This window comes from Orbicella faveolata, unplaced genomic scaffold (genome assembly GCF_042242905.1).
Source record: "Orbicella faveolata isolate gen_17 unplaced genomic scaffold, um_ofav_v1 contig_3, whole genome shotgun sequence".
NCBI lineage: Eukaryota > Metazoa > Cnidaria > Anthozoa > Scleractinia > Merulinidae > Orbicella > Orbicella faveolata.
In genome coordinates this window covers 351,255-377,856 of record NW_028301558.1, presented here as the reverse complement: position 1 = coordinate 377,856, position 26,602 = coordinate 351,255, and the positions used below count along the sequence as shown (strand labels likewise).

General features: G+C 40.7%; 1 protein-coding gene and 3 pseudogenes across 3 annotated transcripts in view; 3 read left to right on the top strand and 1 right to left on the bottom strand.

Moving 5' to 3' along the window:
* LOC110064641 (protein O-glucosyltransferase 2-like) overlaps positions 1–26,602 on the top strand; it is a 174,469-nt gene that overhangs the window by 137,956 nt on the left and 9,911 nt on the right. For 2 of the 3 annotated variants that reach the window (XM_089297898.1, XM_089297897.1), the window contains 2 exons: positions 7,680–7,769; positions 10,215–10,322. In XM_089297898.1, coding sequence (XP_089154024.1) covers positions 7,680–7,769; positions 10,215–10,322 — 198 coding nt within the window. Of the gene's footprint in view, positions 1–7,679; positions 7,770–10,214; positions 25,004–26,602 lie in introns of those variants that run through there. The other variant, XM_089297896.1, reaches the window with a different exon arrangement.
* Positions 3,058–3,620, bottom strand: LOC149105959 (uncharacterized; annotated as a pseudogene).
* Positions 16,792–25,003, top strand: LOC149105958 (uncharacterized; annotated as a pseudogene).
* On the top strand, positions 21,148–25,003 carry LOC149105957 (uncharacterized; annotated as a pseudogene).

Genomic DNA, 26,602 nt, shown 5'->3' with positions numbered 1-26,602 from the left:
AGAACAGCCATTTATTCTTCTATAAAAGAGGAGGAAGTATTCATATATTGGGCTTACTTCGACATTTTCAGTGGGTTAGGCTGAGGATTTTAGTTATGAACGAGATGAGCCTTGAGGTTTGAAACAGTTCGTGATTTAGTAGTAGGCAAATGCAATGAGATATTTTTATTTTTAGTTACAAAGGTAACTTGATAGTTTTGTTTTTCACAAGGAGTAAATTCAATTAGAGGTCACAAATCGTCGCTTCTAGCTCTTAGGACATGTTTTAGAGGAGACGAGACTATTTAGATTTGAAACAGTTCTAACGTTTACAATAGTAAGTGCAGGTGACAATTGTTTTGTTTTCGTTGCGTGCAAATATAACGAGATGTTTCTATTTTTTAGTTTCAAATGGTAATTTGACTCTTGTTTTTCGCAAGGGAGTAAATTCAATTAGAGCTGACGAATCGTCACCACTCTTTCCCACGAGATGTTTGTTATCTTTAGTTACAAATGGTAACTTAACACTTTTGTTCTTTTATATGGGAGTAAATTCAATTAGAGCTGACAAGTTATCGGCTATTGTTCCCAGGATATTAAACAAAAAAAAGCTTTCATTTCTGGACGGTTTTAAGTCTCTGCAGTAGCAGTTTATTTTTATTTGATGGGCATTTTATGACATTCTTTTCAGTCCGATATTTTTCACGGTAAAAAGTATGAAAACTACTCAAATGTTCTTTGAAGACTGCGTGGCACCAAGTTTAAAGTGCAAATTAATTAAATCATTGGAAAATGCCCCATTTCAACCCCACACTTGGCTACGATACATCGATGATATTTTTATGATCTGGACCGAAGGTCCAGACAACCTAAAAATTTTCATCGATTATCTTAACAACATTCACTCCACCATTAAATTCACCAGTTCACACTCTTTGTGTCTCTTTGACTAATGATGGTAGTATATCTACTGACCTCTACACCAAACCTACAGACAAACACCAACATCTACTCTATTTATCTTGTCATCCCTTACATACTAAAACAGCCATTCCTTTCAGTCTAGCACTCCGCTTACGACGTATCTGTTCTGCCGATGCCACGTTCAATACTCGCGCGGCTCAACTTACCACTTACCTCCTTAAACGAGGTTACAACCGTAATTTCGTCACCAAACAAATACGACGAGCCACCGACATTCCCCGCAGACTCTCTTTACAAACCAAAGACGTCAACAAACCTAAACGTATACCATTTATAACTACCTTCAATCCATCACTCCCTCACATCTCTAACATCATTAAAAAACATTACAATTTGTTGCTCTCTTCTAACCGCTGCAAAAACGTTTTTCAGCATTTGCCTGTTGTAGCCTTCAGACGCTCTCCTAACCTTCATGACTTACTAGTTACAGCTAAACTCCCTTCTAATTCTTCTAATCCCCAATTACCTTCTGGTTCTTTCCGTTGTGGCAAAAACTGTGCTACTTGCCCCCACATTTCTCACAGACTTACTACATATACCTTCTTTTCTACCGGGGAAACGCGCGCCATAAAATCCAACCTGACCTGTGACACTAAAAACCTCATCTACATGATTCAATGTAACCGCTGTAATTTACAATACATAGGAGAGACGAAACGACGATTAAAAGACTGATTTAATGAACACCGCTGTACCATAGATAACCCTAACAACAAATCTAAACCTACTACAGCCGCCAAACATTTCCTGTCCTCTCCTAACCACACTGCTGACGACATGCAATTAATCCCCATCGAAAAAATCGTTTCTAACTGAGACTCTATCCGTAAGGCCAGGGAAGCTTTTTTAATTCAAAAAGGCAGAACAATTGATCCTAATGGTCTGAACATCCGTGAAGAAACATATTAATTGTTTCCATTTGTTTTCTTTTATTATGTTCTTTTATCGTGTTATTTTATTTTACTGTATGCTTATCTTCAATTTACACTATCGATTACTTTTGCATATTTCCGGTATTACGTAAATATCGGCTACATAAGAACACGCACCAATGTAAAATCTTCCATTGTACCTGAAGAAGGCTGGTTTGGCCAGCTGAAATATAGTACACCTTCAAAAAATCATTCTACGTTGTGTCAGTTTTTGCTTTTGTATTCTTCATTAAATCAGACTTTCAATGTTTCAGAGAGGTTTTTTTCTCTTTCTTTCTATTTTCGGTGAAGTAGTGTTGTTGTGTTGTGTTTAAAAACGGTAAACTTACGACTCATATAAAATGAGAAAAGGTCTCTTAACTTGAGTATTTTTGAGCAAAAATTCCTCTGGGGGGTTGGAAGGGCTATGTGAGGGAGTTATGCATGTGCACGCGTCACACCAATCACAGTGTGGGTTTTACAAAGAACGAATCAAAGAAAATAGACTACAAGTAGTCCCTCTTTCGCTTAGTCTGTCGTGCGTGACACGAAAGAAAACGGCGAGAAAAAAATGGCCGCGCGAAATCCTGGGGGCAAGAAGAATGGCCGCGCTAGATCCTGGGGGCGAGAAGAATGCAAAAGGAGTTCTTGTCGCCCTCAGGATCTCACGTGGCCATTCTTGACGCCCCCAGGATCTCATGCGGCTGTTCTTGTCGCCCTCAGAATCTCACGCGGCCGTTCTTGTCGCCCCTAGGATCTCACACGGCCGTTCTTGTCGCCCCCAGGATCTCACGCAGCTGTTCTTCTCGCCCCCAGGATTTCGTGCGGCCATTTTTTTCTCGCAGTTTTCTTTCACATCACGCATGACGGACTAAGCGAAAGAGGGACTACTCGTAGTCTACAAAGAAAAAAATAAGATGGTATCTACATTAATCTGGGGATGTGTCAGATTACTGTAGTTTGTTCAGTCAAACATTTTATTGCTTACTATTTAGCTATCTTACCATTACCAAGGTAACATCGTATGTACATCATAAATTCCCAGTTTCTTTCTTGCTGTACATCACAACCAAAAACCTTGGCAAATTAACCAAATCATTACTGTAAACAGCTCCATGAATGCTCCTATCTCCGAGACGTCACACAAGAAATAACTCTTGCACGCCTTGCATGCCTATGTTATCACAAAGGTCAGCTGTGATTGGTGCATTTCGATCCTCCTATTGTTCCATTGTTCCGACAAGTAGCTGTTCCCTCAGTGGTCCGCTGTTGTACCATTCTCCTGTTGTTGTGTTTCTTGATCGTGGGCATCCATGCTTCAGGAATTTCAACTCCATTATCCCTGTTGATGTTATTAGGGTGAAGTCTTATGTGAATAGCTTCCTTGACCCTACGTGTGTACTATTGAGGATCTCAATCAATAAACTTGACCTCATTCCAGATACGATAGTGGCTGGTCTCGTGGGTGTGTTCAGAAACGGCTGAGGTCTGGATACGGGCGAGTCATATATCCCTGTCGTGTTCCTTGATCCTCTCCTGCATAGATCTCCCTGTTTCCCTGATATAGACCTTGCCGCACCCACAGGAAATCCTGTAGACAACACCATGTTGTTTAGCCGGGTTGACGGTGTCCTTTGGTCGCACTAAGGGTGACGGAAGTGTTGTGTCGGACTTGAAGATGGTGCAAATGCCTTGTTGTTCTAGGCAGCGGTGGAGAGACTCCAAAACTCCTTGGACAAGATTGAGTCAGCAGTCAGGCCACTGGATGCAGAGCGAGCAGACACAGTCAGGAGATCTGTCAACACCAACCTTCAACAGGCACAACCACCCACGCCCAACATCACGAAGGAACAGCAGGAGGCTCTTAAAGGCCTAAAAGAGGACAACTCCATCATGGTCCTTCCGGCTGATAGAGGTCACGCCAGCATAATCCTGGACACTGACACATACCATGCAAAAAATAATGTCAGCGCATTCGCACCATCTTCAAGTCCAACGCGACACTTCTGTCACACTTAGTGCGACCAAAGGACACCATCAACCCGGCTAAACAACATGGTGTTGTCTACAGGATTTCCTGTGAGGGCGGCAAAGTCTACATCGGGGAAACAGGGAGATCTATGCAGGAGAGGATCAAAGAACATGACAGGGATACACAACTCGCCTGTACTCAGACCTCCACCATTTCTGAACACACCCACGAGACCGGCCACTATCCTATCTGGAATGAGGTCAAGTTTATTGATCAAGATCCTCACTGGTACACACGTAGGGTCAAGGAAGCTATTCACATAAGACTTCACCCTAATAACATCAACACGAATATTCATGGAAGAGCTCCTGTGTGCCAAAGGCACTCAAGCAGACCCCATACCTTAGAAAATTTGGTAACCAATCGATCTAAAAAAATTTGGTTGTCACGTGACTGTCCATACGTACACACTGTATGTCTGTAGGTATGTCCGTACGTCCGTTCATACATTAATATCCTGAAAAATAAGAGAGTACCACCATTACCATAGCTATATCTTTGATTTTGGGTATCCATGTTATGATTAATTGACAGCTGTCAAAACAAGCTATCTGCTGACCAGTATTGCATGACCATATCTTGGGCTCAGGTTTAGAACCCATCATCAAGGTTGTGTGTTTTTTGGAAGTTGACCGCTGACCAAGGACTGCTTTTTGATTGGATCACAGGCTCAAGCCAGGTTATTACTTTTGGGGAGATGGAAGGAGTACGTTCAAAGGCAAAATTTCAGTGCAAATTAACCCCTGGCACGTTTTTGACTTTTCTTCCAACATATTCCTTAAGTTTTGAAATTCCAAGAAACCTGACTTCAAATCAATATCAATTTTAAAAGCCATCTAAATGACACTGTTGACTGCGTTGTATTTATTTTATTAATGGAACTTGCAGACTCAAATATTAACCAAAGACTTAAGCATTCATGTTTATCTAAAACCAATTTTAGAACAGTGTTCATCAAAGTAAGTTAAACAGATTGTACTCTAGCAAAATATATCAGTTTACAGTTTTTTGCAGAAAATAGACTACAAGCAGTCCCTCTTTCAATTAGTCCGTCGTGCGTGACGTGAAAGCAAACCTTAAGAAAAAATAGTGGAATTGAAATTCCTGAAGCATGGATGCCCATGATCAAGAAACACAACAACAGGAGAACGGTACAACAGCGGACCACTGAGGGAACAGCTACTCTCCGGAACAATAGAACAATAGGAGGATCGAAATGCACCAATCACAGCCGACCTTTGTGATATAAATGATACCGTGCAGTCAGTCGACCTTATCACCTGAAGAAGACTCACAGTAAGCAGTCAAGTGACTACATGTACATCGTGAGGCAAACGATAATGCACTTTATTATTGCATCTACCACAATGAATAACAACAACCTTTTCCTCAACAAAGAGAGGGTATTTAGTGTGGAATTGCACTTGTGCATGAAGGGATATTGCTGACCTGAGTTCCAAGCAAAAATTGTTGCTATTGTGAAAACAAAAATGTAACTCGTGCTACGAAAATATCAACTTGGAAATGAACAAATTTAAAGGAAATGAATGTCTGCTAAATTTTGACTTTTAGAAAATTTGAGGACACCACTCACACTCAAAAGTATGAGAAAACACATTGAAGAAAAAAAACAAAATGGCCGAGACAAGGGAAGAAAGCCAAATGACAGTTCCTGCCAAGGAAAACCAAACAACCGTCGCAAAAGAAAACCAAATAGGTATCAATGCCAAAAAAATTCAAGAATCTATTCTGGAAAAGCAAACCATTGTAACCTATACAGATGACAAACTGGTGTCTTTTAAGGACAACATGGTTTCAAAACACACTAAAAAAGTACAAGTACATCCATACACTCTTTGCGGTCTTGGTTCAAGGAAAAACAGTGCAAACAAATTAATCTTAATGCAATTTCAAAGCAAGAAGCACCGCAGCTTCTCAAGCACTTCTTTCTAGAAATAAGGCAGACAACAAAAGAAAATAAAGGCAAAGAATAGGAACCAGGAACATTAGAGTTCAAAGAAGTTTCAAGGATGCTATCCATGAAGAAAAAAGATGAGATTTGAAGCAGAAAGGTCTTGGCAACAAACCAAATGCCGCTCAATCAGTTGAAACAGAAGATACTGAAAAGATGTGGTCATCAGGTGCAATCGGCCTTCAAAATCCTTGCTCTCTTCTCCATCTGGTATGGTGGAACAGTGTCATGCACTTAGGAATGAGAGGATTTAAAGAACTGTCAACTAAGTGATTTCACCACGACAGAGCAGTACATTGAACACAAAGAACGACAAACCAAGAGCCACCAGGGAGAGACAAACCGACTGGGACAAAATGGGTGAGAAAGTATAACAAGATTTGGAGGATTGACGGTGGACAGCAAGATCTGCACAGAGCATTTATCAAGTATGCTGGCCATTGTCCGAGGGGTGATAACATTCCTGGAAATTTCTAGCTGAGTCCAGTTGACAGTCCAAAATCCAGTGTCTGGTACAAAATAGTTCCAGTTGGTAGAAATACATTGGCAAAGCAAATGAAGAGTGTTGCATCCATTTCCTCCCTGGACGGCAAAATCACAAATTCGAGTGGTCACAACAGTCATCCAAGAGCTGGGTAATAATTTCAACCCACTGGAGACCTCAGAGCTGACTGGCCATGCCAATCATGAATCCATATCCAACTACGGCCATAATCCTGTGGAAAAACAGCAGGGCCACGCCAATCCTGAATCCATATCCAGCTACAGCCATAATCCTCTGGAAAAATAGCAGGGAATGTTGTATAAATTGGTCGGTTTCAACCCAAGCAGGACAACTTCTAACAGCGATTCAAGTCATGCTTTATGGCAGATGTTCTCAACAGCTCAGCCCCGCTAAACAACACAGTGGCTACAAGTAACCGTGACAGCAGTGCCAGTCATTCTAGTTACCTGATGGCAGGGGCAGTTGGCAAGGTGTTTACTGGAGTAACTTTTAGTAATTCTCCAGTAAATATTTCCATAAACTTTCGGTCCAACATGACACCAACAAGCAACTCTCTACAATGAAAGAAATTCAGTTAAAATGGTGACTGCAAAACACTTACAGGTTTTTTGTAGTTCTTGTTTTAATACCGGAACACTTGAAATTTTCCTTTCACTTGAGCATTTCAGTTGTTGATTGTCAGTGCCCTATTTTGCCAAGTTGTATGGTAGCAGGCAAATCCAAGATATTCATTGAATGAAAGGATTTTTCTATAAACTTTTTGTCTTAAATGACTCAGTATTTTGTACTTTCAGTTTTTTTGCTGAAGATTGTAAAATGTGAGGCACTGCTTTCTCCATGAGTTTGAAATAAAAGTGGTTTTCATTCTAAAAATATCTTGTTACCTATTTGCTAGATCTTGACACCTGACTTTGAAAGGGTTTCCATTGTTTCCGCACTGGCATCCAACAATTTGGTTGTTTTAGCTATGTAAATCAAGAAAAATTCACTGCCTGACAAGTGAATTCCACGTTAAATTTCACTTGAAAAACCGATATCGCACTCATCACTTCATGATTCATGTGCTATCAGTTTTTACACCATTTGGTGTTTTTTTGTGGACTAATGCCAAGGTTGAAATTTTTTTTCTACAAGATATTTGTATGTCAAGTCTTGGTTGTTCTGCTTATGATATCAACTGTTTCTTTTCCTTGTAACATATGCTATATGGGAGAGGTATTTTAATATTGATCATAACCCTTATGATCCGAGATTGTATTGTAATGATATTATGTAATATACATTTTATATCAACAGGCTCAACAGATAGTAAAAAATGCTCAGTCATATGTACGAAGTAACCTACTCTCTGATCATATCTTCTGTTACCACTGGATCCTTTTAACGGTAAGATCATGATGAGTTTAGAAGTGATTAACTGTTTCAGTTTGTACTGACTGCAATGATCCTCTGCAAGAAACAAGATGGTGACTGTACAATTTTAACACAGTACCATACAAGCCCTACACAGCTCATAAAGTACAAGGAAAGCCATATATTGCTGGCAAACCCCAGCATTGCTTTCCTGAATCACCAGCAAACATCCACTGAAGTGGGAATTTTAATGCTGACAATTTCACAGATAATTTTTATCACAACCCATTGCGAAGCCCCACGAATGTACTGAAGGTGGAAAATAGCCATGAAAAGCTCCGATGGCCTCCAGGTTTCACCTATATACAGTGCATGTTTGATAGCCAGCAAACAAATATTTTCTCATCGTGGCCTGTCAAAAACACTGGAAAACAATGAAGCCAAAACTCCCTGAAATCGCTTTACTTTGACTTTACGCGAGTAACACAACCTAAACCTCTACAGCAACATAGAAAAAAGTAACACAAATGAAGCCAGGGAAGGCTTTTTTAGTGTATTTCTTTTCCTCTGTGAAAAATTTGAAGCTAAATGAAAATTTGAAATTCGAACTGAATGAGACTTTTTTTGTCACTTTGACCAACAGTAACAATGTTGACAATGTTTATACTCTTACCATCAATTGTGTACAAATTTGAATGCAAACCACATTCTGTTATTGTTTTGTTGAAGAAAATACAGCTGCAAAACTGAATGTTTGCGGTTCTGTGTGGATTTATATCTACACTGATAGCCATCCAAAGTTAATGACATTTATAGTACATCGCCAAAGCATCCAGCGTGAAAGCGTTTAGGCTTCTTTTTAATTATGCAATGCATGGTGACTTACGAAGAGATATGACTGAATTTATGTATATACAGTGGAACTTCTCTGTGCAGCCACCACCTGGAGAGGACTTGTTTCACACAGCATTACAGTGCATTTACTGAAATGGGGGCCACCCAGACAATGAAAACCAATCAGATGGCAGAACTGAAACAATAGAATCCAACATTTTCAAATCCAGCCAATCAAATGTCCGATACAAAACAATGAAATCCCAACTAGTTTGTTGTGATGCTAATGCGATAATGGTGTTGTTTAATAAATTGTCAAGCTCAAGCCATTAGTAGTTTCATGTGCTTGTGGCTGTGCTTGCGGGCTTGAGAGAAATTATATGCTGCACTTTCTATGGGGTCATTGGTTGGTTTAGAAAATACATGAACAGAAAAGCTGCATAAGAGTGTCACTCATCAATATATATTGCCAGCGGAGCAAGTGGTGTAGGGTTTGAATATTGTCGGGCTGTTTAAAAGAAACCCCTTCAAATGGTCTCTGAGTAGTGTTTCATGTGCACAGGTTTGAAATGTACGAATTGGAAAGGGATTATTTTTGAAGTAACTGAAAGAAATTGAAAGCAAACTTCAAGCAGGAGAAAAGAAAAGTTAATTTGATACTAAAATGGACTTGTAACCTGATTTTTCCATCCAGGGGAGGTTCCTATGCATGGCGCTATTGTCTTTTGTTTTTGAGTGAGTGATTTTACACGCTGAGGCTTTGATAGTAAAACGCAGAAAAAAATTAGTTTGAATTTTCCATGAAGATGTTATTTCAATACACTGATAACCCAGAAAAGGAACTCAAACTTCGAAATGTACAGCTGCTGAGACAGTGAACGTGATGGTTTTTCCGAGAACTGTGTGGTGGATGACCGAAAGCCTTGTAAAAATGGAAACACACACAGACAACAGAAGCAGAATCTATTTTGGAAAAAAAATGTCAAAATCTATTATTCTACGATTTTAAACAACAACTGTAAAAGTGAGGTGGAAAACAGTCAATCTTATGAGTTTACCACGCTTGTCAATGTAAAATCCAAAGTACAGTAACACAACATTTTCTGAAGCAAAAGTACTAATGGCTTGAGCTTGACAATTTATTAACAGACAACGTACCTAGTTGCATAAGCATCACAATGAACAAGTTGAGATTTCACTGTCTTGAACCAGACATTTGATTGACTGGATTTGAAAATGTTGGAAGCTATTGTTTCAGTTCTGCCATCTGTTTGGTTTTCATTGTCTGGGTGGCCCTGGTTTCAGTTAATGCACTGTAAAACATTACCAATCAAATCAGTATAGTCAGGCCCTAATTATTGACCATGCAGTCTTGTCATTTTGGTGATCACTTACAAGAGTATGAAGTTTTGATCAGGGTTCAAGATGGCGAACAAGATCGATGTTCTCCAACATTTGTCTGCATGTTTACTGTGGTTATTCCTAACTAATCATGCAACAGTCAAATAGTGTACTCAGTAGTGAATCCATGCAGTCATTTGAAAGTGGTTATTTTTAACTCAGTTGACTGTGCTCGGGTCAGAGGAAAAGAAAGATTTCAAACAATCACATAGTTTGATTTGTGCTGTTTTAAATCCTTTGCAGGAGTATGCTAAACATCAGATTACAAAGCCTAGAAAGCACTTAGACATGGAACACATACAACAGCCCAATGACAGAGATTCCAAATGTGACTGTGTCAAAAATAAGGAGGTGAACATAATTATTAATAGTTTATTGTTTTGAACAGTGAAGCATCAGTTGTCATCAAGTGTGACCCTCTGGGATATTTTGAAATCCTTACCGAGTGGATAGTTTTGCTTCAACTTTGTTGGCTGCTATGGTTTGGGGAAGCTACAATTCATCAGAAAAATGCAGACATGCACAGTTATTTTAAAGCAACAACCACAAATTATTTATCAATGGAAAGCATAATATATAACATCTAAGAACCATAGGCACACAAGGAGTGCATGAGTTATTCTTTGTGAATTAAAAGCTTCTGAAAACAGCAGCATCCAGTGGACTCTTAACAGCTGTGATTAAGTTAATCCATCAGTTCTGTTTGGTTACCATGTATGATGATGATGATGATATGAAAGAATTTGTGTCACCTATAGAAGTGTAATATCAAGCCTAGTTTTATGAAGATTTGATTTTGACAATTCAGTCAGTAGGTTTGTTTATAAGAATTTCAATGGAACTATTCCCAGCAAGACAGCTAAACATCACGCAGTCTGTAATAGTACACTGTGGCTAATGGTAAAGCCAGATTAGTGGGTAATTTCTCTAGACTCCTTTAATAAGAAGAACTAATTTAATGCAATAGGATGGTCTTTTTGTTTTGTCAGCATTGATCAGAATATTCATAGCAGAGCTCCTGTGTACCAAAGGCACTCAAGCAGACCCCATACCTTAGAAAATTTGGTAACCAATCGATCTAAACAAATTTGGTTGTCATGTGACTGTCCATAAGTACACACTGTATGTCTGTAGGTATGTCGGTACGTCCGTTCATACATTAATACCTTGAAAAAAATAAGAGAGTACCACCATTACCATAGCTATATCTTTGATTTGGGTATCCATGTTATGGTTAATTGACAGCTGTCAAAACAAGCTATTTGCTGACCAGTATTGCATGACCATATCTTGGGCTCAGGTTTAGAACCCATCAAGGTTGTGTGTTTTTTGGAAGTTGACCGCTGACCAAGGACTGCTTTTTGATTGGATCACAGGCTCAAGCCAGGTTATTACTTTTGGGGAGATGGAAGGAGTACGTTCAAAGGCAAAATTTCAGCACAAATTAACCCCTGGCACGTTTTTGACTTTTCTTCCAACATATTCCTTAAGTTTTGAAATTCCAAGAAACCTGACTTCAAATTGATATCAATTTTAAAAGCCATCTAAATGACACTGTTGACTGCGTTGTATTTATTTTATTAATGGAACTTGCAGACTCAGAAAACTTCAGAAAAGTGTTCATCAAAGTAAGTTAAACAGATTGTACTCTAGCAAAATATATCAGTTTACAGTTTTTTGCAGAAAATAGACTACAAGCAGTCCCTCTTTCGATTAGACCGTCGTGCGTGACACGAAAGAAAACCGCGAGAAAAAAATAGCCGTGCGAAATCGTGGAGTGAGGAGCGCACGAAAGGAGGGACTACTGCCTTAGCCAGGGAGTTTGAAATATGCGTTGCTCTCACAACACAAAAATATGAAAACTTCATTGAATGATGAACTGAACGAAGATATGCTTCTCATGGCATGTTTCTGCTTGAAGAGTAGAGTAGAGCGATTTTATCCCGATCTCCCGGGTTATTGACAACAGGAGATGATAAGAGGACGTCAAGATAAGGCCTAGTTTATACGTTGAATTTAATTCAGACGAATTTAATTCAAATTAAATTCGTCAATCACTCAACGATTAGTCGACAGGTGATTTAGACGTCGAAATCAATAAAACGAATTCAATATTTTGCCTGAGCCTTCGGCATTTATCTGACCACCAATGAATTTAAAAAACATGAAATGCACACATTAAACCAGGGAACCAGTGCCAGAAAACCAAAACAAAATGCCGAGGTTTACCAAAGCTCTATTGCTAGAGAAAATGTCTAGAGAAAGAGAGTGGAGGAGAGAGTTGTGATGTCGAATGTTGACACTGGTTGTATTGAAGAAAAGGTTTCTTGCTCGAGTGTGTTTATTGACTTGTCTGTTGTTTCAACCGTCATCATTGACTATGATACCTATCATATCTGTGATTTGATCTTCATTCCAACTGGCTCGTCACCCACGTTTTGCCTTTTTCACTCCCTCTTCGGTGCTTTGAAACCTTTCATCCTGGCCTGAATTGGTTTCACGAGCCAGCTCAAAAGCTGGTGTGATGTTATCAGAATGCTCCTCATCCAAAGATTCATTTTCCAGAGCAGCTGGTTCAATGTCATCGGAAGGGTGACGGTTTTCACTGAAGAATTTGTTTTGCCCAGTACCTGCAGCAGCTCCAGCACATGCAGGCACATAACCAGGATTTTATGTTGGGGGTGCTAACGAGGCCGAAGTGGACCAAACTACCGAAATGTATTTTTTATTGTCTGATCCGTTTATTTAGGAAAGTAACAATACATGAGAAATTGTAATGCCAAAGTACACAGTAGGAACTGGATATTACATTTGTCGAATACAACTGTTTGAGCTAAGTTATAAAGGACTGATTTTACGATGTAAAATGATACATCAAAATACTGCGGAACTAGTCCCTCAGAATAGTCCTGAGCTCCAGCCTTTGTGGGTGTTTGGTGGCAGACAGATTTACCACCTCATTCAAAACAATTTAAACTTGATAATGTATGTGCATTAGTGTGAGGGATGACAGCCTTTCTTGGCCCATGCACGCCCTGTTATATGTATGCAGCCGCCTTGAAGAATTCGCGCTTCTTTTACATTCACAGCTCGTTGCAGGGGTTGTGGTGCATATCTTGCGAATCGAATTGAATTGTTAAGAAAGTACACATCGGCTTTTCATAGAATATTGTCATGACATCAGGAAATGACGATAAGAGACCAAGAGAAACAAAATGTATTTTCCCTCTTTGTGTCCAGAAAACTTCTATTTTGATGATTTGGGATGCCTGTGGATTGCTGCTTTAGATTTTCCCTCCCCCAGTCCCTCTCCGAATTGTTACTCTGTGTTCCTCTCTGGCTTTCTATTAAGTGAGTTTGTTTCATATCGAGGAATAGCGACTAAATCTCAGAACATAATAATGGGATCAAGACTGGTGGACATTGCGAAAATAAGTATGATTTACCTTCTATATCTCGCTGAAAAACAGTAGTTAACTGAGATAGATCTGAAGTCGTGGTTTCAGCTGGGCTGTCATTGCAGACTGAACTGTCATTAGTGTCATTGTCAGCGTCTGATGGCTCTTGACGGCGTACTTTACTGACCCATGTATCGAGTGACTGGCAAGATTTAGCTGCAGCCTTCCTGTTTCTATTTTCCTGTTCTCTCGTACCCATAACGTATTACACAAAAAACTCATTTTGCATCTTTGGGCATTCATGCGCTCGTACAAATAGAGAATACTACCCAATGCGTTAGCAGACGTGTCTGACAAAAATCGTGAGATCGCTCCCTTGCCATTGGCTCGCTCGTCTAAACTCCCGTGCAAAGTGTGCGCACATTAATTTTATTCATTTAGATAACATTGGACATCAGTGCGCTCGCTGAAATGTTCTGAATGGCTCAGGCTACTAGAGTGCAGCTCGTTTTAGTTTCCCAGTGAATACATTACTGCTTTTTCCATTCTTTGATTTTGTTTAAGTGTCACTGTTAAGTTTTAGACTTCAGTTTAACCGACTGCACTCCTTGACCTGGATATTGAGTATCAAAATGCGGACCTTCGGGGCCTGTGGGAAGGTGCAAATGCACCCCGTGCACCCTCCTGGTTACGGGCCTGCACACGGCAGGGAATAACCCACGGAATTTTCCACCGTGCCTTATTTCCACAAAGGACATTGTGTCCACTTTGACAGTGCAAGTTTGTCACATCCAACAAACTTTCTCGGATTCTACAGAAATGAATTGTTTCATATATAGTCGAAGGACCACCTTGGACATTCCAAAAAGTGGTTACACGCAAGAATGAGCTCTCATTGTTTCAGTTCAGTATGTGATGTTTCGCAACTGCTTAACTATCAATTTTGCTTCATTTTTTAAACAGCATGTCAGGCATAAGTTTATCTTTTCAACACAATTGTTGCATTACACATGTAGCATAATGTATCTGGTCACATGAGCTTCAATTTGATTGACAGATTAGTCATGTGCACGAGAGAACTTGTAACGATTGTTACCGACTAGATTGATTGATTGTTCAAGATTGTGTTCTTTGGATTTTTAAAATGTACAAGAAGAAAGTAAAAGATTCAAAGTACAGTCCTAAACCAATAATTCCGGGGAATATAATTATCATCTAGTTCAATAGGATGAGAGTAAATAAAGGGACATTTGACAGCCTAATATAACTGTAAGGTGGAGCATTTTAACACCGATTTTGGCCTCACCTGTTGTTGCCCGAGGAGCCATGTCAAAGATTCTATTTAGCCAGCCTCCGAGTCTGATTTAATTAATTTGTGGTTCAACTTGTTGCCATAGAGTCTTCAGAATTGTCTGCACAATTTCGATACTAAAAACCTTAAGAAGAACTCTGTCAAATATGAATTTTTTTAAAATTTCCTTTATTACAATACTTATTACCACAAATTATATCTTAAAATCCTCCTGGAAACAAAAATAACAACAGGAATCACTGATTCGTCAGTTCTAATTGCAAGAACTCATCAGACAACCCTAAAAGCCAGAATGACGGAACAGTGGAAAATCACCCCAAATCCTTAAAGACGGAATGACGGAAAATCAACCCAAATCCTAAAAGACAGAACAGCACAAAGTCCACCCCAACTCCTAAAAGACGGAAGTATAAATCCTGTCGTAGGGTAAAGGCAAATGTAAAGTCCAATTCTTTTCCCTAAAATTTAATCATTGCTTTTAAGGTTAGGCGATGAAACTTGCGTTAACATGGTTGATATTGACAGTTCCCATTAATATTTAGTTACCATTGATGTTATTTCTAGTTGATTTAAGCCCGTTTATTACATGTAATCATGGCTATGGGGCCATAAATATGGTTTGATTTACAGTGCTAGAAAAGTAATCTTATCACAAATACCTCCGTGTTTTTTTATTATGTACATTGTAAGCAACTGTTGCATGGGTTTTCACTGGAAGTCATTTGTTGTTAAGGTTTGGCGGCGAGACATCAACCTTTGTGAACATGGTTTATATTGACAGTTCCTGATAATGTTAGTTATTGTTGAGATTATTTCCAGTTATTTTTAACTCGACATTATTTTCACTTTAAAGTAAGCAACTGTACTTAGCATACTTCCCCCCAAAATTACTCATTGAGTTTAAGGTTAGGCGACGAAACTTGCATTAACATGGTTGATATTGACAGTTTCCATTAATATTAGTTACCGTTGATATTATTTCTAGTGGATTTAAACTCAATCTAATTTCGAATATTTACTGCAGTTTCATGCAGAATATGCAGTCAAAATTCAGGTGAAAAGTGTGTAGACGTAAACAAGCTAAAAGCGAGTCAATTAATATTTCAATTTTGGCTGATTGTTATGCCAATAAATGAGAAATAACTGCAGTCCACTGGATGCACATTAACTCTAACAACATTGTTATGCATGATATTATACTCCAACTACGAGCAAAGATAACTTTTGGGTCTTTATTTTATATCTGCAGAACTTATATTCATGCACGCAAAAATCGTAAAAAGGGGTTGGGTGAGCTCAATCTCATTTACGTACACGACTAGAAGATTCTGCGAATGCTACACGAAAATCAGTGCTCACTTCAGTAGGTGAAATTGAAAAGAAAACAACTTCTTAACAACAACAAGAAAAAAACAAGAAATTAGAAATAATTATTTAACCTGGGGGAGGGGGTGCAGTGTTTCAAAAACCTGTGCCTGTTAGGTTGATTTTGTTTTCATTTCCTTTTTCCACTTCCCCTAACTCCTTCCCCCTTAATGTACCAAAGATGGAAAGTATTGGACTTTACTTTTGTCTTCACCCTGAGACAGGATTTATAGTTCCGTCTTTTAGGATTTGGGGTGATTTTCCGCCATTCCGCCATTCCGGCTTTTAGGGTCACCTGAACTCATCCATGAAAAACAAAAATATCAAGTTACCATTTTTAACTTGGAAAATATTTTTATTTTCCAAGCTGTAGTGGAGGGTTGATTTCACTCCATCAATCCTTCGCTGGGTCACTTCCTGTTAGACATTTGAAACCTCGGAGGGGAACTCCCATATGAGAATAAACGGACTACCACTGGCCATTTACTGATGGCTCGGTAGGACTGCTGACCAGTTTATTGTCAGCCATGTTGTTTTGACATTCAAACTCGTTTTGCATGGATAGATTATATTGACGGATTATACTTATTATCGTAAGTCTGTTACCTTCTGTTGGGTTTAGCTTTTTTGTTCTTGTCATTTAGCTTACCTATACTGTATTTCAACCGGTAGAACTGTTTCATCATTGTAATTAAAACAAAGTCAATCAAGGAGTTCTCTTCATGCAACAGTTGGTTTCATAGTCATGGTAGTCATGGAGTGCTCTGTGCCCAATTGCACGTTCACGCCAGACAATGTATCTGAAGCACTGGCAATTGCCCTTCTCACTAATCACGACCTGCCCCACTGTGATCCAGCGCCTATCGTCATAGACACTGCCCCAGCACCTACAGCAACCTGAGGCCCAAAACTTGAGCGACCCAAGGTCAATGTCAGAGTCACAATAGAAGAGTGCAACATCTTCACAAGACACTGGGAAGTTTTCTGCTTAGGCTCAGGCATCGAGTACACCTCAGTGCCCTCCCAGCTATTCCAGTGTACCGGAACTGAACTTGGGGACAGCCTTTTTGAAGCCAATCCTAAAGCCAGCTCTGAGACCCTGTCCCAACTGTTCACCGCCATGCGTTCCTTAGCGGTAATCCCACTCACCACTTGCATGCTACGTACAGAGCTTCTGCAGCTACAGCAAGAACTTGACGAGCCTTTCTGAAGCTTCACAGCTAAAGTACGGGGAAAGCAAAAACTTGTTCCTATACCACATGTGCACCTGTGGCACTTCAGACAACTACATTGACCATGTCATCTGTGACGTCATCCTGAACGGCCTTTATGACACTGACATCAGGAGGGAAGTGCTGGGCATAGCAGGAATACTCAAGAAACCCATAAACGAGGTTATTGCCTTAGTAGAAACCAAAGTGATGGTCCGTAATGCCCTTCCCTCCCCCTCACTATCCACTGTCTCTTCCTTCCAGAAGCAAAAGAATTCGCCACCAAGCCCTGTCTCCATTCCCTCTCAAGTGGATTGGACGAAGGAAGGGACATGCCCCGGCTGTCATAATGCCTTTAAGGTCTTCACAGAAGGGGCGCGAGCCTTGAATGAGAAACCCCACCAAACATGCATTGAGTGCTACAGGACCAATCACCGTAAGAAGTGTCAGCAGCGCCAGCCCCAGACCCCAGGGGTCCATGCCACAGATGCAGAGCCAATCTCACAAACAGCAGCATTCCAAACCAAGAGTGCCTGATACTCCCGAGCCCCGCGAAGAGGTTGTTACAACCGGAATACGACCACACACGTCACCATCACAAAACCATCAGCAGTGCAATTGGATCACATCCTCTCCAAGGGGCAGTGGAAATGGGCTCGCTTACGAGATCATCCTAGGGTCCCAGTCACCATATCCCTCTTTTGGCCAGGCAGTACCGGCAGTGGCACCTACAACACCTCCTCAGACATCTATGCCAAAGTATCTGCCATAGCCAACACTGGCATGCAATCAGATTTGTGGTCACTGTCCAACTTCATAGCCTGTGGTTTCTCTTGCGACGAACTCCACCCCATAAGCCTCAGCCTATCAACAGCCAACCACTCGCCCATATTGATAGAGGGAGCATTCTTTGCCAAGCTCACCACACAGTCCGGCAGCGGCAAGATTACTTGATGCCCCTCCATGGTTTATGTGAGCAGCTCTGTCAAGGATATGTACCTGTCTTGCGACTCACTACCCAACCTTCGACTTTTGCCGCGCACCTTCCCACCCCTTGGCGACTCCACTGGCACCCAACCTGAAAGAGAGAACTTTGACAAACAGCCACACGCTTCGTGTGCCTCACCAGAAAACAACGCTATGCGACCCCTCGATGACAACTGTCCAGTACCCATCATCACCCACAACACTATATGCATATGTCTACAGCACAGAGCAGCACTGCCAGGTCCCTCCAAGCTGCCGTTCCCCTGTGGGCCTGAGAACAATGCAAAGATGAAAGCTTGGCTTCTCGCCAGATATGCCTCATCCACCTTCAACACTTGCCCTCATCGTGTGCTACCATGTATGGAGGGGTCACCCAAAGAGATACATGTTGACCCAGCGGCCACACACCAGCCAACGTACCCCTCCGCTGGCAGCAACGAGTGTACGATGACCTCCGTGACGAAGCTCTCGGCATCATCAAGGGTGTGCCATATGGCAAACCGTTACGTGGTGTCAGGATGGTCATCACACGAAAGCACGACAGCTACTCCTGCCACACAATAGATAACTGGCAACTGAACAAGTTCCGTCAACATGGGACATTAACCATGAAGTCACCCTCCCAACTCACCTGTTGCATCCCCAAGGACACTTGGAGGACTGTGACATGCCTGGAGCGGCTATCACAGTTTCTCTGCCCATCTGCGCAACTTAATGGGACCTTTCTAACCATTTCTCAGCCCCTGCTGGAAATTCTCGCAGTCCCCTGAGCTCAAGGAAGCATTTCAAGCATCCAAGGAAGCCATTGTTAAAGCTATCTGCTAGGGGGTGGAAATCTTCAACATACAGAAGCATACCTGCCCTGGCCCTGACTGGTCCAGGCGTGGTATCGGTTACTTCCTCCTTCAGGAACACTGCAGTTGCCCCTCCAGTGTTCTGGACTGCTGCCCCCGGGGGATATGATGGAGAATGACACTGGCCAGTTCCCACTTCTTGAACTCTGTAGAGCAGCGCTATGTAGCTATTGAAAGAGAGGCCCTCACTGTGGCCTGGGACTTAGAGCAGACACACTACACAAGGCTGTGACAACCTTGTGATAGTCACTAATGAAGATCTTTGGCAACCACACTGTGGATGAGATAACTAACTCAAGCCTGTTTCGCCTCAAACAACACACTCTCCCATGGCGCTTCAAGATCAGACATCTACCTGGCAAGAGTAACCACACCACCAATGCTTCTCAAGACATCCTTCCCAATCCTGCACAGAGAATGTTGTCTCTCTTGGATCACCCAGCTTCCCTTACATTGCAGAGTTAGCATTTATGACCACAATCCGCAGCACCACCCAAGAGCTAGCTGCTATCTCCTGGCAAAAGAGACAACCACAGTCACCTCTCTGGGCCATCTCCTACAATTAATCAAGCAAGGAAAACAGACTGCCAGCAACGACCCTCTTCCGACGAGCCTTCACCCCATCTGCGAGTCCCTCTACTCTGAGGAGGGCATACTGCTGTATCAGGACCGTGTCATGGTCCCCCCATCCCTATGCCGCCGAGTCTTACAGAATCTACACGTGGCTCATAAAGGAACCTCCACAATGGAACAGTGTGCCCTCGCCATCGTCTACTGGCCAGGAATGTCGAAGGACATCCGCGAAACTAGGAAGGGATGCACAGACTGCAACAAAAACACACCCTTATTGGCCGCCACGCCCCCTCTTCAATCTATGCCACCATTATCACCATTTGAAGCCATCTTTGCAGACTTCTTCGACTACTGAGGCTGCCATTACCTGGTCATAGGTGACCGCCTTTCCAGCTGGGTGGAAGTCCTAAGTTCAACAGCTGGGACCAACCTCACAGACTCAGCCGGTCTGGTTCGCCATCTTCATTCCTTCTTTGCTACGTTCAGCATTTCAGAGGAGATCTCCAGTGACATTGGCCCAGAGTTCCCTGCTAAAGGCACACAAGATTTTCTACGCCTCTGGGGTGTACAACATTGCATGTCCTCCATCAGCTTCCCTCAGTTGAATTGCTGAGCAGAAGTTGCAGTGAAAACCACTAAGTGCCTCCTGATATCCAATACAGACCCAACGGGTGGCCTCATCTGTGACCGTTTCTTGCATGCCATATTGCATCTACGCCACACCCCAGGCCCAGATTGCAACCTATCACCTGCACAAATCATATTTGGAACCCTCTGAGGGACTCGCTCTCGTTTGTCAACTGCCTCGAACCTACACACCAGACCTCTCTGGCGTCATAAAGAAGACTAATGTGGGCGTTGCTTGAGCTTCATTAGATCCCTAAGAGATACCACTTAAAACGGAATAAGTTTGATTACTAGCCACTGCTCAAGAAAGGATCCCACACGCACTTGGTGACCCGACTTGCATACTTGAGAGATCAGTGGAAAACAAATGAGAGCATTTCTTTTATTGTTATTTCTTCTAGTTCACCCTGAAGGATACTTTGACAGCTAAGAATGGTGATGTTTCGTCATCAACACCCTAAGTGAGACAAGAATCCTTGATTTGTACCTGAGACGACGAGAATCCCCAACCATTTCATATAGGAGTCCACCCCTGGGTTTCGAACATCGCACTGTCCAAGGCCGTTTTACAGTCAATTACACTGTGTCAAGTTAGTTGTTCTTTGAATTTCTGACGCAAGTACTCAATATCTTACTGCAGAAATGATCTACATTAAATAGATTTTTGAACGAACACGTTTATTCCTGGAAGCTAATTATATAAATAGCTCATTTCCCGAAGGTGTCTGCTTATACAGGTTTAACCGTACTCAATTGCCGAAAACTGAGGAGATATTGAAAATTACAAAATTGTTGAGCTGAATGAATTTCCAAATTATGATTCAAGCCGTGATTAAAAGTTTTGGATGATCAACAGAGAAACTGTCATCTACCTGGCAACTGTTCCACCTGGAATGTGTTCGTCTCAGACAGACATTCTCCCGACTTCAGTACCCAGCCCAACTGCTGCAATCGACCATCAGTAATTTAGTCACCAAGAAAGTTTCTGGCAATCCAATTTCCACACGAGCATGTAACATAAATGAAGCGTCTCTCAGAATATTGTTACCATCCAAGGATCAGAGATCAGCCAATTCAATGTGAAGGCAACTTGAAGAACTAGGCCGCAAAATTGGAATTGATATTCACCCCGTGTATACAAGCTGACAGATCGCACTCAAGATCAAACCAAAAGAAAAGAAGCTGCCTATCATTAACCAGCAACGCATTGTTTACTAGTATAAGTGTGGTTTGTGCGATGCAAACTATGTCGGGTATAAGTGCCGGCAAATCTATCAGCGCTTTGAGGAACACAAAGGATGGTTGTCAATCAGGAATCACATTAAAGAACAACATGGAACAGTCCCAAGTGACATATATCTTGATTTTAAGATCTTGAGAAAGTGCCAAAGTAAATTCAACTGCCTGATCTACGAAATTCTCTTTGTAAAGGAGCTTAAGCCAACTTTGGACAAACAGTCAGATTCAATCTGTGCAAAGTTATGTAGTTTTTTATAGTATTTTATTATTTTAACACTAACATTTTAGTGCTTGTATTAACATATTTTATCGTTGGACATTCTCACACCCTAATTTGTACTTATATATGTATATTTCATTTGCCTTTTCTACAACTTGAAAATGATCTCAGGGAGATCGAAATGTCGTTTTTTATTGCTTGTTTTTATTCTACAAAGTTACCATTTGCACCTTGAAATAAAATTACCTTGTTATATTTGCTTGTAACAAAAATAGGTCTACAATGTGTACATGTGTGCCTTTCAAGTTGTATTTGTAATTAGGATAAAACTGGATTATCCTGAAAAAAAATGAAAGACACTAAGATTTTCAGGTTGAAAGAAGTCCTAATAAATGGCCTGTAATGGATTTCAAAATAACCCTTAACTCTCAACTCAAAAGTTAACTTAGCATATAGGTCAGTGATAGCAGAAGGTGGAAATAGTGAGGTATTTTGAAGAAAACGGTGTTTAATCAGGATACGCGCTCATGTGGGTTTCGATTTCTTTTCTTTTATGCTACTAGTAACGATAATAATTATGGTAAATGAGATGCTGCTGTATTGTAAATGTATTCGCTAACGTGCGAGCATTTGAAACTTATTGCTTCAGCCTATAACTAAAGAGATTAATTAAATAGACAATTAAAATGTATGTAATCGGTTAGTTGAGGAACATTTGCCATTTTCTCTGCTTGCTGATGAGATAAGATATGACAATAATAACACTGGCAGCCTTGCTCACATAACAGTCTTTTCAATTTCCAAATTCTTCCAGAAAGTTTTAAATCGTTGTTTTATAGTTGAAACCTGTCCCCAAAAGTTATTCACAGCTTCTGAAGGCTTCATTTCCACGACTCTCTCAAGTTCGGTCTACTGAGATACTGGTTCAGGTTTTACCCAATGATAGGCTTTCAACTTGTAAACAATGTCATACAACTTAAAACTGTAGTTCAGTTTACAAGCAATAAAAACAGCAAAAAGTGGGATTATTGATCATGGCAGCATTGATTTTTTTGTTTTAATTTACAGAAACGCCATTTTATATAGCCACCTAAATGCTTCTCTTAGTTATATTGAATAACTGCACAACAATTCCTTTGTAAAACATTAAAGGGACACAGTCAGCTGGCGCACATGCGCAATAGATATCATTTCATAGCTAATGTACATATCACAGAGTCGTGATCCATACTGTATTTAACCAAATATGATAAAAATTATATCATAGGATGAGCAAAACTACACTCAAAAACAGGTTTTTCAGTAAACAATTGAAAATCACGCAAAACACTGCAAAAATTTAAACAGATTTCTAGATGTAGTTTGATTTCAGGTTGAGGTGAACTTTTTTCAAAGTGAGCCGAAAACTGTTGTCCAGGTCAGTGTGGTCCCACTGCTGATTGTGTCCCTTTAATGATATTGAGTCATGTGCATGCAAGGCATCGTATAAAGAATGCGTGTTTCAAGACTCCCGCATGAGATTTCTAGATTTCGGTGATTAGGTTCATGCATTAGGATGGACTTTTGCAGTTTTGCTGGTGGAACTTGTGGTCAGAGACCTGAAAATCCAAACATAGTTCACTTGGTTGATTTTTAAAAACTGTGATCGTGACATGAAAGCACACCTAAGATTTTTGTAACATTCTGACGAATGTCACAGAAAGTGATGTTAGCGCAAGATAATTGTTACTGTGGTCCATGCAGGTGCTTTGAAGCAACAGTAGTTTCTTAATTGTACCATGAAATTGATACAAGCTCACCAATCTGATACCTGGGGATTTTCATCCAACAAGAATGTCAGCAACACATATGTCTTAAACACAGGGATGCATAGGGTTTTCGCTGACGAACTGGCAAGGCAAGGTGCTGCATCCCAACAGAAGTTGCAGGCCATGTGGCCTATTTCAAACGTACTACTGCCATGCCGAACTTGATTCAAGAATTAAATTCGACCTAGGCATGGCAGTAGCACGATGTTTTAAACCACTGACTCAGTTCAGCAAGCTGAATTAAGGTCGGCATGACTACTTAGACCTTGCCGTGACACAGGGCAGCAGCGCAACTCGGCTTCAAACGGCTTGCTGTTGCCGTGTCAAACTGAATTCATAGCCTGCTGCATCAGATGCACTTGCTTTCTAGCATTTCACATGGTCTCCAGCAAAGCAAACGTATTCTGATTGTCAGCAGGACTGAATTAAGGTATCAGTATAACCCATTTGACCATCCGCGCGCGGCCCGCTCTAGCGTTCGTGGCTTTAACAAAAACCCGTATAAACCGTATATTTACTGGAAGCTTAATAACTACAGATTATGACCTGACCTGTTTAAAACGGTAAAAATTTACCGTGTTTCGAAAATGTGAATATATTTACAAAGCTTCACGAACCCATAAATCAAGGTATACGCCCGCTAAATTTAGGTCGGAGAAAACGATTAACATGGCATCCGTTTCTTCACACATTAACCTCAAAAACCGTGTCTGAGATTTTTGGCACATGCGTTTGTTATTATTTTACAAGAGGATAAAGTTACAAAAGGGGAAAAAATAGGACTGCCCGCGAAAAAAAGGCACAACTTTTTAATGAAAAGAGTAATCAGAATTCGCAGACACGGTGTTGTCGGCGATCGTTCTGACAACATTCTCTCCGAATTTCAGCCAATTTGGTCCAGGGGCTGCCGACCTGGAACTCGAAATGCACGTACAACTCGCCTATTTTTTTACTTTCGAGAAACAGAGAAAAAATAAAATTCGGCGGCATCCAAGTGTTATGAGATTATCACACCAAGGGAGACACCGCAGAGGAATCAACTTTCTGTATAACAATAGGACTGTGACAGTTAACATGGAACAGGTACAAATTTCCGCGACGGCGCGCGGTAAATTATTCACCGGTGAATAAACCGCTTTTTCATGTGTGAAGTCAGAATTCCAAAGTTAGTAAACGTGAAATTATCTTTTGATTTACTATATAAGCGTTCGAAATTTTTCGTATCGGTTGACTAATCTTCAAAATTATGACCATGTCACTGTTAACATGCCGAAGGCCAATAGAAAGTTCCCGAGAAAATGCAAGCGCACAAAGGGAAACGCTGGAGAGGACGTCGTAAACGGGACTACATCGACTGATGTTGATGCAAAGGCAAAGATACTGGAAGAAATGACAATAGCTGGGTAAGAAAAAAAAAATGTTGCACTGCTGATTCTAATTTTGTACAATCGATCTGCCTTTCAATTTCGTCCACTTCTCTTCGTCAATCTCCTCTGCTTCGACAGTTTCTTGCAACAGTATTTTAGCGCGGCTTGCGCTCATTTCGGCTTGCTCGCTGGCTTCGTGATCGCGATCGTTGTCGCGTTCATCCAGCAATTTTTCTCGATTGTAAAACGAACCCTTTGCCGCTTTCCGCTAATTTAGCGGCCCACTCTTTGTTGAAAGTGTTTTTCGCCTTCTTTGGCCTTCCTTTAGCCGATGAAAACGGGCAAGATCGCTCTGTCTTCTTCGAAGACATCCGCCACTGATTATGGCACGCGAATCGCGTGTCAACTCAGCATGATCTTGATGTCATGTGACTTCTTGCCTCGATAATTAATTCATTTGACAGAACTTGTCAACTCTCAATTAAGTTATTAATATGCAAAACAATCTTTCTCGCGCAATAACTAGCGGCAGATAAAAGATTTTTTCGTGGAGTTTTTTTTATCTTAAAGATTACTTTAAGATTTATCCAACCGCTTAAAAAAGTAAAATTATGCAAAATTGCAAATTTTCCCCTTACTGATACCTTAAATTCAATGTTTGTTTCCACCGTCATTCTTTTGTCATGTCACTACCACTCCAAATTCATTTGAGTTCGGGAAGGCAGTAGCACGATGTTTAGACTAGGCCTTCCAAACAAGGAGATTGCGGGATAGACCAAACAATCTTACTTTATTTTTCAAGAAACCTGCTTGCTTGTTCCAGCTAGCAGCCAGATCACATCAGTAAAACTTCTTTGTGTCCATTTAATTAAATTCTCTGTCAACTTTAACCTTCGTTTTCCATCAAGATCAAAATCGAGACAAATGCTAAAATTCACTTTAAAAGACCAGTCTCCTTTTGAAATATTTCCAGACTAATCAACGGTACATACTTTGGCACATACATGTTTCCTTGATAAGCAAGTGTCTAAACCTCAACAATCTAGAATGATTGGAAATATATATTACATGACACTTGATACATGTAACGTTGTAACGTGTTTAGTCTTTCTATTTCGGGTTTTTCTTTAGTTTTATGGAACTTGCATGAAGTTTCAAGACGATGTTGGAATCAAGACATGCATTTAACTTTCTTTTGGTAACTCTCCTGCAAATCATGGCCCACAAACAGGGATGGCGGAGCGTATTTTGAATTGGGGAGGGGGCTTACAAGCGAGTTCTTAGTTGCTTTTCGTCTTTTTTTACATTTTAGAGGTTTTTAATTATTTTAGGTATTTTTGCTTGAAATTGGGGGCCCGGCTCTGCCGTCCCTGACAAAGGAACAACCACAGACTAGAGTGCTCAACAATAGAGTTCTTAAACCATACCACATCATGCAAATTTGGGAAGAGACTATCACAAACTTTTGCTTTTTGCCTGTGTGTACCTTTATTGCCCAGATTTTTTTGTATCAAATCTTGATAGAGCAAGGCAAAAAACGAACATACAGCTTTTTGCCTCATTAAATATGCAAAAAATAACCGGAAAATTGACAAAGTTGTTGGTATTCGCATTGAAACAATTTTAACAACTAGAACACGGGATAAACTTTAAAAGCTTTACTTTTCTTC